General features: G+C 39.5%; 1 protein-coding gene across 5 annotated transcripts in view; it reads right to left on the bottom strand.

Moving 5' to 3' along the window:
• EFL1 (elongation factor like GTPase 1) overlaps nt 1-16,322 on the bottom strand; it is a 135,230-nt gene that overhangs the window by 112,321 nt on the left and 6,587 nt on the right. For all 5 annotated transcript variants that reach the window (XM_082448581.1, XM_082448578.1, XM_082448580.1 and 2 more), the window contains 3 exons: nt 9,325-9,458; nt 7,371-7,508; nt 5,544-5,758 (listed from right to left, as the gene is read on the bottom strand). In XM_082448581.1, the coding sequence (XP_082304707.1) occupies nt 5,544-5,758; nt 7,371-7,508; nt 9,325-9,458 (487 nt within the window). The remainder of the gene's footprint in view (nt 1-5,543; nt 5,759-7,370; nt 7,509-9,324; nt 9,459-16,322) is intronic.

The following is a 16,322-nucleotide window of genomic DNA, read 5'->3' as shown; positions in this document are numbered from 1 at the left end:
CAACTTTCCCTATTGAAGTTGCCAACTTTCCCCATTCACTGATATGTTAGAGGAAAATTGGAAGGAAATGGGTCTCCAGTGCTTTCATTTCCACCAACCCTTTTCCATAAATTAACATGTCAACTAGTTGAGAACAGCCACTAGTAGATCTATAAAGATGACTTTGTCTAATACAGGGGAATTCATTTATTGACTGAAAGTATGTAAAAATGTCCAAAGTTGTGAGAAGTTACCCTCATTCTATTCATTCAAGTCTCTCCCCATTCCTTCTTCCACAATAAACTTTCCCTAATTTATAAGATTTAGACTAAAATTCACATAAAACATTCAATTATTTATGAAAATCATTACAAGAAAAGGGCAAGCCCCTTACCTTGTGGCTCACTAGCAAAATTTACAAATTAAGAAATCAATAGGTCTGACCCTGTTATATGACTGAATGAATCATTGTACATTTTAGCTCAAAGAAATTCTTAGAAATTATCTTAGACCTATATTCTTATTTTTCAGATGAGGAAACAAGGCCCAGAAAGATGACAATGGTAAGTCATCAACTACATACGAAAAGTATAAATTTTCAAGTTTGTAATTTCCATTTTCACTATATATCCATTATCTGAATTTATCTGTCTGGTATGACCTTTATAGGCACCAAATAAACCAAGGTATCTATAGTTTATTACAAACTAGCACAGAAAAATTATGGTATTATAATTTATTATGCTGCCCAAGGCAAAATGTGTTCAGTCAAAAGGAAGTTGAAGGGCAAGTTCCTGTAAAAAGGAAGACAAGGAACAGCCAAGGGTGGTTTCACCTGGTGCATTATTTCTGGTTCTATTATCCCTGCAAATTATATGTAAGGTTAAGCCTACAACTAAAGTAAATTTCATTATATCCCCACAACTGTTTACCCAAGCCGAAGACATTTTTCTCAAAATAAAAATCCGCTGAATTTTCTGATTTCACGGGTCAGTAATGGTTGTGGTTAGAAATGTAATCAATTACCTAGCACATTCAAAACTGATATCACTACTACTTGGCCTGAGTGTGTACATACCCAGAAGGGGCAATTAGAAAAAACAAGGTCCCTATATTCCATAGTGAAGATCCCATAGAAGCACTATGGTAAAAAAGCATGAACTTCAGTGCCAGGCAGACTTTAAACTTAACAACAGCTATGCCACTCAGTGGCTAAGTGATGTTTAACAAATCAATCAACGTCTTTGAACCTTAAATAATAAATATTAATACCTATTTAAAAGGATTGTTCTGGGACTTCCCTGGTGGCGCAGTGGTTAAGAATCCACCTGCCAATGCAGGGGACACAGGTCCAGGAAGATCCCCCATGCCGCAGAGCAGAGCAACTAAACCTGCGTGCCACAACTACTGAGCCTGTGCTCTACAGCCGGTGAGCCACAACTACTGAGCCCACATGCCACAACTACTGAAGCCTGTGCACCTAGAGCCTGTGCTCCGCAACTAGAGGAGCCACCGCAACAAGAAGCCTGCACACCCCATCGAAGAGTAGCTCCTGCTCGCCGCAGCTAGAGAAAGCCCGCGCACAGCAATGAACACCCAATGCAGCCAAAAATAATTAATTAAAAAAAAATTGGAAAAAAATAAAATAAAAGGAGTGTTCTAAGAATTCAATGGAATAATTTAAGTAAAGTGACTAGCTCAACGCTTAGCATATGTACACCCTCAATAAAGTTAGTTTCTTTCCACAGTAACTTCTGCTAGTGTAGATAATAAAAGTTGATAATGTATTTGCTCATATATGCATAATAACCTCCAGATGATAAACAAGAAACTGCCAGGACAAACTAGTTTTCTGTGGGGAAATGAACTAAAAAGCTAAGGGATAGGGTGGGAGACTTTTCATTGTATGCATTTTTGTACCTTCTGAATTTTGAATTTATTCAAAGAATAAGGTTTAAAAAGTTAATTGTATATAACATCTACAAAGAGATGCAAAACTGGTTGAATATTCAAAAATCAATGTAATCTACTATATTAATAGTTAAAGATCAAAAATCATAGGATTATATTAATTGATACAGAAAAAGCATTTGAAAAAATCTGACACCAATTCATAGTAATAACTCAGAAAAAAAGGAGTGCAGGGGAACTTCCTTACCTTGACAAAGAACATTTAGAAACAACTTAGAGCTAACATTATACCTCTTGGTGAAAGATGGGGAACAAGGCAAGTATGTCTACTTTCCCCACTTATTCAAACAGTGCTAGAAGTTCTTGCCAGTGCAACAAGGCAAGAAAAGAAAGGAAAATGGCACAGGACAGGAAGAAATAAAAGTCCTTATTTGCAGATGACATGACTACCTTGTACAAAATCCCAAGGCATCTGCAAAAAACTCTTAGAACTTATGAACAGGTTTAGCAAGGTGACAGTATACAAGATCGACACACAAAAATCAAGTAATTATATTTCAATACAGTAGAAATGAATATGTGAACACCAAAATAAAAAATACAATACCATTATAATTTCTAGAAAAAAAGAAAAATTAGGTGCAAGCCTAATATAATATGTACAGGACTTAAATGCTGAAAACCACAAAATGCTGATTAAAGAAATCAAAGAAAATCTACACAAATGGAGAAACATACAGCCTCCATGGATTAGATGATTCAACATAGTAAAGGCATCAATTCTCCTTAAATTAATATACAAGTTTACCATGAATTTTCCACCAAAATCCTAGCAAAATTTTTTTTGCAGATATAGGCAAAGATTATTATAAAAAGGATATGGAAAGGCACAGATCCTTGAACAGCTAAACCCATTTTGAAAAAGAAGAATGTGATGGAAATAATCCACCCAGTTTCAAAACTTATTATACACTTAGAGTAATCAGGGCTATGTGGTATTGGTGGAAAGACAGACACACAGATCAATGAAATAGAATATAATACTCAGAAATAGACCCACATAAATATGTCTAACTGATTCGGACAAAGGTACAAAAACTATTCAATAGAGGAGGTATAGGTTTTTCAATAAATGGTGTCAAAGTAACTGGGACACCCACAGCCCCCAAAATGAACCTCGACCCAAGTTTCACATCTTATACAAAAACTTAACTCAAAATGAATCACAGACTTAAATGTAAAAAGGAAAACTATAAAACTTCCAGAAAAAACATGAGAGAAAACATTCAGGATCTAGGGCTAGGCAGACTTCTTAACACCAAAAGTGTAATTCATAAAAGGAAAAATCGATAAACTGGACTTCCACTCAAATTAAAAACTTTGCTCTGTGAAAGACACTTATTAAGGTGAAAAGCGAAACTCTAGACTGGAAGAAAATATTTATCAAACACATATGAGACAAAGGACTAATATCCAGAATATATAAAAAATTCTCAAAGCTCAAAAGTAAAAAATAAATAAATAAAAAATAAAATTAGAAAATGGGCAAAGGACTATACAACGAAGCAGGTAGTCAAGAAAATGAAAAGGCAACCTATTGAATAACAGAAAGTATTTGCAAATTATATATCTGATAAGGGGTTAATATCCAAAATATACCAAATACTCATACAACTCAATAGCAAAACACCCAAACAATTCAATTGAAAAAAAGGACAGAGGATATGAACAGACATTTTTCCAAAGAAGACCTACAAATAGCCAACAGGTATATGAAAAGATGCTCAACATCACTAAATGTTGATCATCACTATCAGGAAAATGCAAGTCAAACGACAATGAGCTATCACCTTACACCTGTTAGAATGGCTATTATCAAAAAAGGTAAGAAATAAGTATTGGTGAGGATGTGGACAAAAGGAAACCCTTTGTGCACTGTTGGTAGGAAGGCAAATTGGTACAACCACTATGGAAAATATTATGGAGGTTCCTCAAAAAATTAAAAATACAACTACCATTTGATGCAGCAAGTCCACTTCTGGGTACTTATGCAAAAAAACCCCAAAACACTTGAAAAGATATATGCACAACACCTTCATTGCAGCATTATTTACAACAGCCAAGGTATGGAAACAGCCTAAGTGTCCACTGATACATGAACGGATAAAGATGATGCAGTATATATACACAAAACGGAATACTATTCAACCATAAAAAAGAATGCAAACTTCCCATTTCCAACAACATGGATGGACTTCGAGGGCATTAGGCTAAATGAGATATGTCAGACAGAGAAAGACAAGGACAAATACTGCATGATCTCACTTACATGTACGATCTTTAAAAAACAAAACCAAATGAACAAGCAGCTTACAGATACAGAGAATAGATTGGTGGTTGCGAGAGGCAGGGAGTAGAGGGTTGGCAAAGTGGGTGAACGGGATCAAAAGGTACAAATTTCCAGTTATAAAATAAATCAGTCATGGGATGTAATGTATAGCATGGTATAGTTAATAACACTGTATTGTATAACTGACATTTCTTAAGAGTCAATCTTAAAAATCCTCATCACACACACACACAAATTTTGTAAATATATATAGTGAGATAGAAACTAACTAGATTCACTGTAGTGATCATTTCACAATATACAAATATTGATCATTATGTTGTACACTTGAAACCAATATAATATGTCAATTATACATGAACAAAAACAAAACGGGCAAAGGACATGAAAAGACATTTCAGGCAAGAGGATACGCAGATGACAAATCAGCTCATGAAAAGATGTTCAACATCACAAGCTGTTAGGAAAATGTGAATTAAAACCATAATAACATATCAGTACACACCTATCAGAATGGCTAAAAAAAAGAAAAAAGAAAAAAAAATAGTGACAATACCAAATGAGGGTGAAGATGTGGAGAAACTGGATCACCATACATTGCTTGTGGGAATAAAAAATGGTACATCAGTTTGACAGTTTCTTTAAAAACTAAACACACAACTACACTATGACTCAGCAAATGCATTTCTAGGCATTCATCCCAAGGAAATGAAAACTTACGTTCACAAGAAAACCTACAGATGAATGCTTACAGCAGCTTTACTCATAGTAGCCCAAAACTAGAAAAAACCCAGATGTCCTTCAATGGGTAAATACTCAAACAAACTGTGGTTCAACCATACATGGAATAGTACTAAGCAATAAAAAGGAACCAACCAGTGATGCACGCAACAACTTAGATAAGTCTCTAGAGAATTATGCTGAAAATCAAATCCAGAAAAGGTTACATATTATTCAATTACATTTCTATAACATTCTTGAAATGACAAATTATAGAAATGGAGAAGAGTTAGTCATTAAGGAGGGGTTGGAAGTGGGAGGAAGTGGGTGTGGCTATATTAGCAGAACATGAAGGCTCTTCATGGTGATGGATTAATCAATGTTAATATCCTGGCTGTGATATTATACTGCAGTTCTGCAAGATGTTACCTTTGCAGGGACACTAGGTAAAGGAACAAGAGAACTCTCTGTATTCTTTCTTACAACTGTATGTGAATCTACAATAACTCAAAATAAGAAGTTTAATTAAAAATCAATTGGATATAAAATCCACAAAGAGATTTAATTACATTGAAACACTTACCCAAAGCCCCACCCATCTATTGCACTTGTAAATACCACATTTCCCTGGTCTGGAGAGAAGTAAAGGTGAGAATCATCCGTGTCCTCCAAGCCAGTGCTCCAGTCATACACTTGCTCCCCTTGCTCAGAATTTGGATTCACTTGGGATTCAGTCTCTCTCTCTGCTCTTTCTTCTAGCACTTTAGAAGTAAAAAGAGTTCCTGTGAGTGCATTAATCTAGGAGAGATGGTAAAATGGCAGAATGTCATTCAGATGCTTAGCACGCCCATGGCAGGAGACACACTGTCTAACCCTTGCTAAGCCTAGAATCGTAAGTCACAGTTTGAGCTCATATTAAGCACACATGGATGGCGATGACGTTTATAGCAACCATTAACTTATATGCTATCAACCCATTCTTTCCACACCCAGCAAAACTAAACTGGAAGGCTTTTGAATGGTCATTTTTGTGCTCATGAGTTGAAAGCAGACACTAATCTGTCGTATCCTCAACTTGTTTTCCAGGACCAGGGCCAGGTGTCACTAGAACTCATGGTTTCCAACCCCCACAATCTTCATTTATAACCTTAGTCAACTCCCTCACCATTTCTCACAGCAGATGTCTGAACTGTTTGCCCCTCTCTTCAGGCCCTCTTCCTGACCTCTAACCCCCAACTGTTTTCACTCTCAAGTAGGTAATCTGATTTCCTACCTCCAAGAGAAAATGGAACCTATTACTCAGAAATCTTGCAAGCTCCCCATAATTCAACCTATAGGTCCATCTATATCTACAAATACCGCTGGTCCTTCTGCTTCTGCTGCAGGGCGGGAGTATTTCATCTGTACCCATCCCTGACTATCTCTTCAGGGAACTAGATCCACTGATCCATTCTTTTTCACTGCTCTACCTTTATCATTTCCTTTCTTTAGCAAATAAATATTCTCAAGTTGGTCTCATCAATGGTACTCCACCGTCTTGAAGAAGACATTTCAAACCTCCATGCATGGCATACAAGGTTCACCATAATCTAAACCCTATACTCCTTTTTACTCCCGCCTCTTATCACTACTTAACAAGATCTAATTCTTCAACTATAACAAATAATTTGCAGTTCTTTGAATGAAACATTGTACTATGCTTTTTTTCCTTTATAACTTTGTATATCTCATTCCTTCTCTCTTGAAGGACTTTACCATAAGTCTCTACCTGGAAAACGCTACCTCTCTTCCATCTCAAGGCCTCTTTTGTGAGACTTTTCCTAACTCTCCCTTTCCTCCTGACCTAGTCTGGGTGAAGCAGCCCTCATTTATGCTCTCAAATCACATCCAGGGTTTATGTCATTGTTCTCCAAATATCTCTTTGAAGTGTTTGTCTCCCCTACCACACTGTGAGAGCTTTGAAAATAGGGACTCTTATCTGTCTTTACAGTCATAATCCTTAGCACAGAGTGAACATCCAAGAACTCATTCATTCAACATATAGGTATGTTAATGTTTGCTGAATAAACGAATGAATGCTTTGGTAAAATTTCATCTAAAGACAGGTAATAAAAAAAGCCAAAGAGTCTCCTAATATTGCTTCATTGTGAAACCAAACTACAGGATTTTAAACAAGAGAACACTGAAACCTATTGTCCAAGCTTTATATTCAAGGATGCTGCCAGGTGATGGAGGGGGCTGCTAAGATGACACTTGTTCTATTGCCTCACTTGTGGTATGATGACTGTGACACATGTGAATCTAAGTAAGTGAATTTTCTGTAGCAATGCCTCATACTCAACTCAGCAACTTCCTTACAACTCTTCTTTGAGCCACAGTTTTTCAAATACCGAAGTAAAGCATAAAATACCTGTTCTAAAATATTCTTGAGGTGACAATAGGCCTCCTGTGGGGTGAATTTCAGTTCCACTATCAAGCGATCTATCTTATTAATCACTAAAACTGGACGGATGCTTTCGAGCCAGGCTTGTCGCAGAACTGCCTGTGTCTGATTAAAAAAGAAAGGAAAATGTAAAGCTCGTGATCTGAAATAAGTAAAGCACATTAGAAAATCCCGATTAATAAGCAGCTCATTTCCATACTCCTTGATCACAACTCAGACCATGCCAGTCAGACACAGGTGTTCACCAGACATTCACAAAGTATATAACACAGAAGCAAAGAACTACAGACAAGAAACTGTCCTTGCCTTTATGGAACTGACAATTTATTTAAGAAGCATAAATAAAATTATGTAAAAGACAGTGAAGAGTTTTGTGGAACTATACACACACACACACACACACACACACACACACACAGAGTTTACTGAATTTTATTCAGTAAATAATCAGAAAACAAACACTCATGTTGCCAACACACAGGTCGAGAAACAGAACATTCCCCCAGAAGTCCCCTGTGTACACCTTCCTGATCATAAACAACCTCTCAGCATTAACCACTATTCTGCTATTCTAAAGTCAGGTCTGTTCATTTTACTTGTCTTGTCAGGACACCTAAGACACTACAAAGGCTAAGGCTGTGCTTCTCCAGTTGGGGGACCTGCGCCCTTACAGGCAATCAGACGGGAAGTTACAGAATAATTACAGCATATCTTCTTGGAATTATCAAATTTTCTCCATTTCTACAAGAAAACGTCGTTTCATTGGGCTTTTGATTTATTGTGCTTCACAGATGTTGCATTTTTTACAAACTGAAGGTTTGTGTCAACCCTGCGTCAAGCAAGTTTATTAGCACCATTTTTCCAGCAGCATTTGCTCACTTCATGTCACTATGTCACATTTTGGTAGTTCTCACAATATTTTACATTTTTCACTATGCATCTATTTGTTGTGGTGATCTGTGATCAGTGAACTTTGACGTTACTATGACAACTCAATGAAGGCTCAGAAATGGTTAGCATTTTTCAGCAATAGAGTATCCTTTTAATTAAGGTACGTACATTTGTTTTTTAGACATTATGCTATTGCATACTTAACAGACTTCAGTATACTGCAAACATACCTTTTATATGCCCTGGAAAACCAAAAAAAATTCATGTGACTCGCTTTACTGCGATATTCATTTTACTGCAGTGGCTCAGAACCAAAACTGCAATATCTCAGAGGTATTTCTGCAATTTAAACCTTTTCTTATTCTTTTTAAAAAACATTAAAACAAATAAGGGCATTTAAGAAGTAGGACACAAAGGTGACAACATTTTTAAAGATAAAACATAAGGTTTCAAACAAAAATTATTTTTAAAACTAAGTTTAGAAAGCCACTCTGAGTTTCACGTCGACCGGAGTTATATGTTCACTCTGGCCTTTGGGGTGAACTTTTTGAACTTTGGTGGGAAAGAGAAGAAAGTCTAGGTTAAGGATCTGGAAGAGTAAGAGAGGGCAGGAGGAAGGCAGAGAGACAGCGTGTATAGGTGGGAGGGGGGTTGACTGACAAACCAACAGAAGAGACTCTCCCATCTCAGTATCTTGCTATCAATTACCTCTCACAGTTCAGAAACTTTTCCACTGGAGTGAAACCTCCAGATCCTCCTAAACACCTCTCCCATTTTTGCTGAGTCCCTCTCCAAGAGGACATGACAGACATGTTAAGGTACCTTAAAGTCATTCTCTCTACTATCCCTTCAAAACTCGGGGGATTTGACTCCATCACAGACCAGAACACTACCAAATATGAAATGTAAAACCAGCTTTCTGATGGTCAGTGAAATGCCTCAAGTGGCACAGAGTCATCGATAGTCAGTTCCTCCCCTCTCCCCACACCTTCTCTAACCAGTTAAATATTTCCATGTTACGATCCACTACCTGCGGACAGACCCCTTCCACAGCGTCCACTACAATGATGCACCCGTCACAAATGCGAACAGCCGTCGATACTTCTGAGGAGAAATCCACATGTCCTGGAGAGTCTATCAGATTAATCAGGTACTGCTCCTCACCTGAAATGAAATTGGAAGACACACATTTTCAGTCGTGCAGGTACACAGTACTCTTCCTCAGGCAACCCAGAGTAAGAGAGCTTCTAAGAAATGACTGAATAAAGCTAAAGAAGACAAAAGCTCAATCAACAGCTACCATTCCAATTTAGGAATTCCCAACGATGGAACTATCAATTCCAAATAGCATCGGTATAAAAGGTTACAGGATTTTATTATTCTAATAATCCAATAACCACTTATCAAGAGCTACTGTGAGCCAGGCACTGTGCTAAACGCTTGTGCTAATCACACATGACTGAGCCCTTAAAATATCCATACAACATAAACATTCCTCTACTCACTGTGCAGATTAGGAAACTGGGACTACAGGAAACTAATGGAAAAGACACAAAGCAGGTGGCCAACTACTTCCCTACAACTTCTCAAAGAGCAGTGTGTGAATATGCGCAGCAAGACTTACACTCAATTCTAAGTCACAAATTTAAAGAGCAGCTGCTATGTGCCAAGCAGTGTGCTATGTGCTCTCACATTTGATATACTGTATTCTTTAATCCTCACACCAAAGTTGTAAGCTCAGAGCATGACTCATGCCTATGTGTCCTGTTTTAGCACTAAAAGTCTCACATCCCATCAAACGCCAACGTCAGTCCCACGTCCCACTAAGCCCTAAGTCAGTCCCAGGCAAACCAGAACTACTGGCCACCCTAGGTTACAGAGACCTCATATTATCAATAAAACATAATTAAGTAAACCAGCCAGAAAACCGGTAGTTCATTAGAATTCTACACTCATTCCCCATTCACTGCTAAATTTGGTACAATTCTCTTTCAATGGCATAATAATTACTTAAATGATCAAACACCTGAATATACCTATACCTTACTTTTGCTCCTCCTCTTAACTCAGTGTTTTTCAACTTTTGTGTGCTCCAGAACTACAACAGGGCTGAATGTTATAACTTATGGGGCCATTTAAAGGAATTTCCCCAGTGTGATGTTAACAGCTTGATGACCTGATTAGTGCCCTGTGTGATACTCATAATGATAAAACAACAACACTGCAGTAACCAAAGCCAGAGCTCACATTTGTGGAGTGCCTATCTGGGCACTATCTGGCACTGTTCTAAACATTTTATAGACATTATCTAATGTTTACTTACAACAACCCTTGCAGTAGTTACTACCATTAGGCCAAATTTACAGAGCGGGAAACTAGGGCACGGAAAAGTAAAATATCTTTCTGAAGAACATCCAGCTAGTATCCAACTCTAAGGTAAATTGCCTAAGATCAAAGAATTCAAAATGGTAGAGTGAAAGTTCAAACCCATCTACCTCCAAAGTCATACCTTTAACCCCGATCCTCAAGATGGCATATATTTAATCTCACATGCCAAGATTCCACTAGTAGTGAATTTCTGAACACTAGGTTAAGGATTCCAAAATGCAATGGGCTCAGTGGGAAAGACTGCCATCAATCAGCAAGACTGCCTTCTTCAATACCACTCCTTCCCCTGCTTCCTCTTTTCATGCAAATTGCTTTGTAAGGAATTCTGGCTCTGATGCACCCACCAGGGAAGACTCCAACCAGAGAGGACTGTGGACATCTCTGAACAAAGTCAAAGAACCAGTGCCCTGGAACAATGGCCCCGTGTGCCTCCTTAATCGAGTCTTTTACTGTCAGGTCTCACAGCACCAGTCTCACAGCTACGCTTTAGGATAAGCACCAGGGTCCCAACCAAATAAACCAGAGAAAAATGAGCAGTGCTAGCAAGGTTCAGGGTTCTATCCGCTCCCATCACATAAAACAAAAGTTATGAGATTCTTGAAATCATTCAGCATTTTTGCAGCCCAACCCTTCATTTCATAAACATGCTAAAGCCCCCAAAAGGGAAGAGATTTACCCCAGGTCACAAAAGCAGTTGCAAGACAGAAACACACCCGGGTCTATCTACCACCTTAGTCACTTCCTATGAAGGTCACAGATGCCTCTACACTTTGCAGCTGAGGAAACAACACTTGTTTGTTCATTTGGCTAAGAACCAGAAAAAGAAGCCCTGGAGTGAAAAAAGATTGGCGTTCGCTTCCTGGAACCCATATAAGGGTCTAAACCTCTGCAACCTACTCGGAACTTCTCTATGTTCACATCACCCTGGAGAGAAAGTCAAAGATCAAGGACCAACTATCTTTCACTCAATTTCACATGGCTAATATGTGCCATTACCATAAGGCATGGGATGGGGCCTATTGTCAGAGCAACTGAAACGGTAACAGCAGCGCACCTTTGACTAACACTCAGAGTGACAGAGAGAGAGATACACGCGCAAACACACACACACACACACACACACACACACACACTTAAGATGAGAGACTTTAGCATGCTCAAGAGCTGACAGTTAGGCACCAGGACAAAGGAGATAAGTCCAGAGCACAAGTCTTTCACAGTGACAGGAGGCAAGCAAAGATACTAATAATGTTACATTTTGAGGGGCAGTGGCAAACAGTTGAGAAAATTCTCCCGTGTTCTGTGAAACAGAACGTAAAAATGTCTGCTGAGATTGTGGGAGAGGGACTGAGAGGTGGACTGGAAGAGACTAGAAGGTTTAAGAGAGCTGTTGGAGAGAATGAGCAAGGCCTGACAGACAACATACTGGAAGTCGGCCAGCAGCCCGAGGACCAGCCGAGAACCCAGCCCAAGTATAAGGAGGAAAAAAGTGTAGAGAGTTAGCTCTACCAAGGGTTAGAGTTTTACTGGGAGGACAGAAGGTGAAGAAAGCAAACTGAGGACCTTGGCAAGACTGTCAGCAAAAAGACAAGTCTGGGTTGTATGAGGCAGGAAGTAAACGAAGGGCAGTGATGCGGCTCAAGAGACTGAAGGGCTTTCTGAAATCAAAGAATGGCGACCTCGCTACACAGGCGAGAGAGCTGGGAAGAGTAAAGATTGTGGAGAAGGGAGTATCTGAATTTGAAATGTCAAAGATGAACAGTTCTGGATGATGCTAAAATCCAGCAAGTAGCCATGCCAGAAGGAGGGTGAAGTGGAGATCTACACGTCACTGTTGTTGAAGCCATGCCGTTGGAGAGGTCATTTTCAGAAACGGTAAAAGCTACCTTGGTGGATTTGGGCAAAAAGGAAAACGATGAGCCAGGTGCCAAAGTCATTAATGAACGGGGACCGGGGACTGTAACCGGAAGCTGACAGTGGTAAGAAAGGTCGAGAATAATTGGATGGACAGTAAGAGTCTCAAAGGAGATGGAGTTTTAAAGCAAGGGTGGAAGAATTAAGCTTTGAACCAGAACTAGTGAACAAGGGGAACGGCAATCCCATGTCCTAACCCAGAGGTAGATGGAGCATGAAAGAATGAGTAGCACTCACTTGAAAGAAGGATAAGAAAAGCAGTGTCCTCAGAAAACAGCCAGCAGGAGGAGGAGGGAACAGCAACAAAAGATGTTGCGGATGCAGGGGTTATTTGTTTACCTTGGGATGTTTTCAGAGAAAGTTTTGGGAAGGAAGGGAACAGTGAGAGGTTGAGGGCAGAGCAGGTATTAGAATCACAGAGAAACATGGGGAAGAGATTACTGAGAGGCCAGATCACAGGACTTCCATCTTGGGCAGTGACCAAAGACAACAGGGATGCGGGTAATGCTGGCCACAAGAAGATGTCTGTAAGTAGTCGCAGCAATCCCTGGTGGACAGGAGACATTTACGCTTCAGGGAGAATCGGCCGTGGCCAGGACTGACTGATTTCCAAGAGACTCCTGGTGCAAACGAGGAGTCTGCAAATGTAATTACTTGGCTCCCAGGCATACTACCACATGCTAACTACTCTGTCTTCAGGGGAGTTTCTTAGCCCCTGTGAACTCCATTTTGCACACATGTAAAATGAGGATAACATCTATCTCACAGGATTGCTGTGAGGATTAAACAAAATCACGCATATGAGGCATCTGGCTCAGAATCCAACTATCGTGCACCCGTTTTCTTAGATCTGGCATCAACTGAATGCTTCACAAAGTAAAGCATTCATTATCTTAAGAGGAAAAAATCTGATCTTTAGTCAAACAAGGGACAATGGAACCCTTCCCTCCCAGCCCTGGCCCCAAAGGAAGAGGACAGAAATCAGAACCTCGGGTTAATGTTCACATATCTGGAAGGTAAGGGAAGCGACTGATACATGCTGGCCTTGTGTGAATCTGGATGGCATGAATCAGTTTCCCCACGGCCTAGTTTTAAGAGATTAAGACCAGAGAGCCACAGAGTTGAAACCAACATGGGTGTAAACTCTCCACTTGCCCACAACTACAAACCCCTATGGAGGTGTTTACAAAGAGGTGAACCTGCACATGGATCTCTTTGCAGAAAGCCCTGCCATATCCTTGGTCTCCACATTTGGAGTACATCCGAGCTACAGTGTGGCTGCCACCTGGGTAAATACTGAGTATCCCACTGAACCAGGCTGTTAGCTAGCTAGCACATATGCCTGAAGTACAGACTGAAAGCCTGTAAGTTAAAGCCCACTGCAGTTTGTTCTACATGGTGCTTTACAAATTTTTAATAAGTTGCCAGTATTTTAAAAATTGGAGGATTTTACCAAAAATCTTGATGCCAACTTTTCTTGGAAAAAAAAAAAAAAAACAGAAAAATACAGGGCATCAGTCAGCTGCAGCTGGCGAGCACTAGCCCCCAGCCAGGTACAGGGGGGTGTTTCATGGGTGGGTAGAGTCTGCTCTCTAACTCATAACAGTCCCACCCAGACTGCCTCATTCATGCAGAGCTGTTGACAACAGCACTGCGTCAAGAACTAATAATATAGTACTTAATAATCCAATTAGACTGGTGTTGGAATAAGTAGTCAACTCTTTGGGGGGAAATTTAAGTTAGATATCTACCTCACAGCTTGCATGTGTACACATTCACGTGTACAATTATGGTAGGATTAAATGTAAAAACTGAAAGGATAAAAGAACTGGTGGGAAACTAGAAGTAATTTTTATTTCAGTCTTGTGTTTTAATGTATATTCTACAACATACTGAATTTCCTATAATACATATAAACGTAAATTTATTTAAAATTTTTAAAAAGACGAATTAAAATGAAAACTTCATTTCAGAAGTTCTGCAATAGCAGTATTTGCTCACAGGTATAGAGAACAGCTACAGGGTAGAAATGACAACAACAGGCCTTCTGATAACAACAGTCCAGGAATTTCTAAGTACTTAATCCATCTGAATACATTTCTCTCATCTATAGTTGCATCCTAGGCTAAAGGATTCAAGGTATTACATCCTCTTAGGATTTTTTATAGAATGTATATTAGGATTGGGATTATTTCCTAACTCTTGAAATGACCAGATAAATGCATAGTATCCTTGTGGGAAGGGCACAAAGAGGGGTGGCTAAGAAATAGGAAAATAACAAGATTTAACAATATGGTCCCAACATTTGTACCAAATTTTAGTCACAAATGTAAAGATGAGAGAGGCTCCATTTTCTCAAGGAAGAACTGGGGCCCTGGAAAATGCTAAGATAAGAATATCACCTTGATGGTTTTCAACACTCTATCTGTAATATGCATAGTTTTGGTAAGCTTATTTGTTTACCTTAAACTAGAAAAATACCTTATCTTTCAATCCAAGTGAGGATTTGAAAAAATTTTTGAAAGCTGGTTAAATTAAGAGTCAAAACCAGAAAGCACTTCATTAACATTTAGTACAGAGATCCTCAACTAACAGGGCATTTGGAAGGGGCATGGGAAGGAGGGGAAGAAGTGGTAAACACAAAAATCACCTGCAGATTTTCTTCAACCAACAGGTTTCCCTCCTCCAGAAGGGAGATCGCCTTCAGGTTGTCCCACCTTCACAGCAGGAAATGCCCCATTCCAGAGAGTCAATGCTGAGACAGGGAGGAGAATGTATCTCATCTCTCGGATGTTTTGAGAACATGTCTCAGTCAACATCCCCAACTTCCATCCCCATTTTGCAGATGTGGAAAGCAAGGCTCTAACTGTCAAGTGTGCTGACTGCCTAACCCACAGCCCCTTCTAGGCCATCACGGTCACAAAGAAACATGTTGAATACTTCATGGCTCCACTCCAATCACCACTGATCAGACTAGGAGATGACCATCCAACCCCAGACCAGCAGTCCATAGGTGCAACTTCTGCCAGAGCCTGGCATCAAAAGACAAGCTGAGCAACATCCTGCTCTTGAGATGTATGCTCGTAAACGTAGGGGAAAGCAGCAGTAAGCAACAGAACTAAGGGAAAAAAACAGGAGTTGAGAGGAGGGGTCAGGGAAAGGGGAGTTCATGAAGATGGAGGCACTAAGGGTAGGCAAAAGCTATAAAACAGAGAAAAGACTTACAGGGTAAAAACAGATAAAAACAGAGAACTCAACCCAAGGATGACAGTGGAGTTCCAGAGGGAAGATCCGTTAACTTTTGCTGATGGTCTCTAGAGCCATCCTGGATCCAGAATCAACATCTGCCTTCAATTTCTTTGAGATGTCACTCCAATAATGCTCCCGCTTTTGCATTTTCATGAATACTGTCTCCAGTATCATTTCACACATATTCTGTCAACAAGCCATCCCACCCCAACCCAAGCTAGCTTAAGCCTCTGCTCTGTGCAATCAAGAAAGTATATCTAGGACAGTCTGAGAGCAAGTTACCCAAGGTCATACAGTTCAACAAAATAAAGATTAGACCATTCAATTCCCTGGGACCTATAGCCATTTTCCTGCAACACTGTACCACAAAGACAAAAGGGAACTGGAATGACTGAAGGTCATGATACATAAAGTAAACCTTAATAAAATGGTTTAAAAAGGGGTGAAGGAACTGGAGACAAAGTCCAGAGAGCAACT

The sequence above is a fragment of the Balaenoptera physalus genome, assembly GCF_965194825.1.
Source record: "Balaenoptera physalus genome assembly, chromosome: 2".
Classification (NCBI taxonomy): domain Eukaryota; kingdom Metazoa; phylum Chordata; class Mammalia; order Artiodactyla; family Balaenopteridae; genus Balaenoptera; species Balaenoptera physalus.
This window is presented reverse-complemented; position numbering and strand designations above follow the sequence as displayed.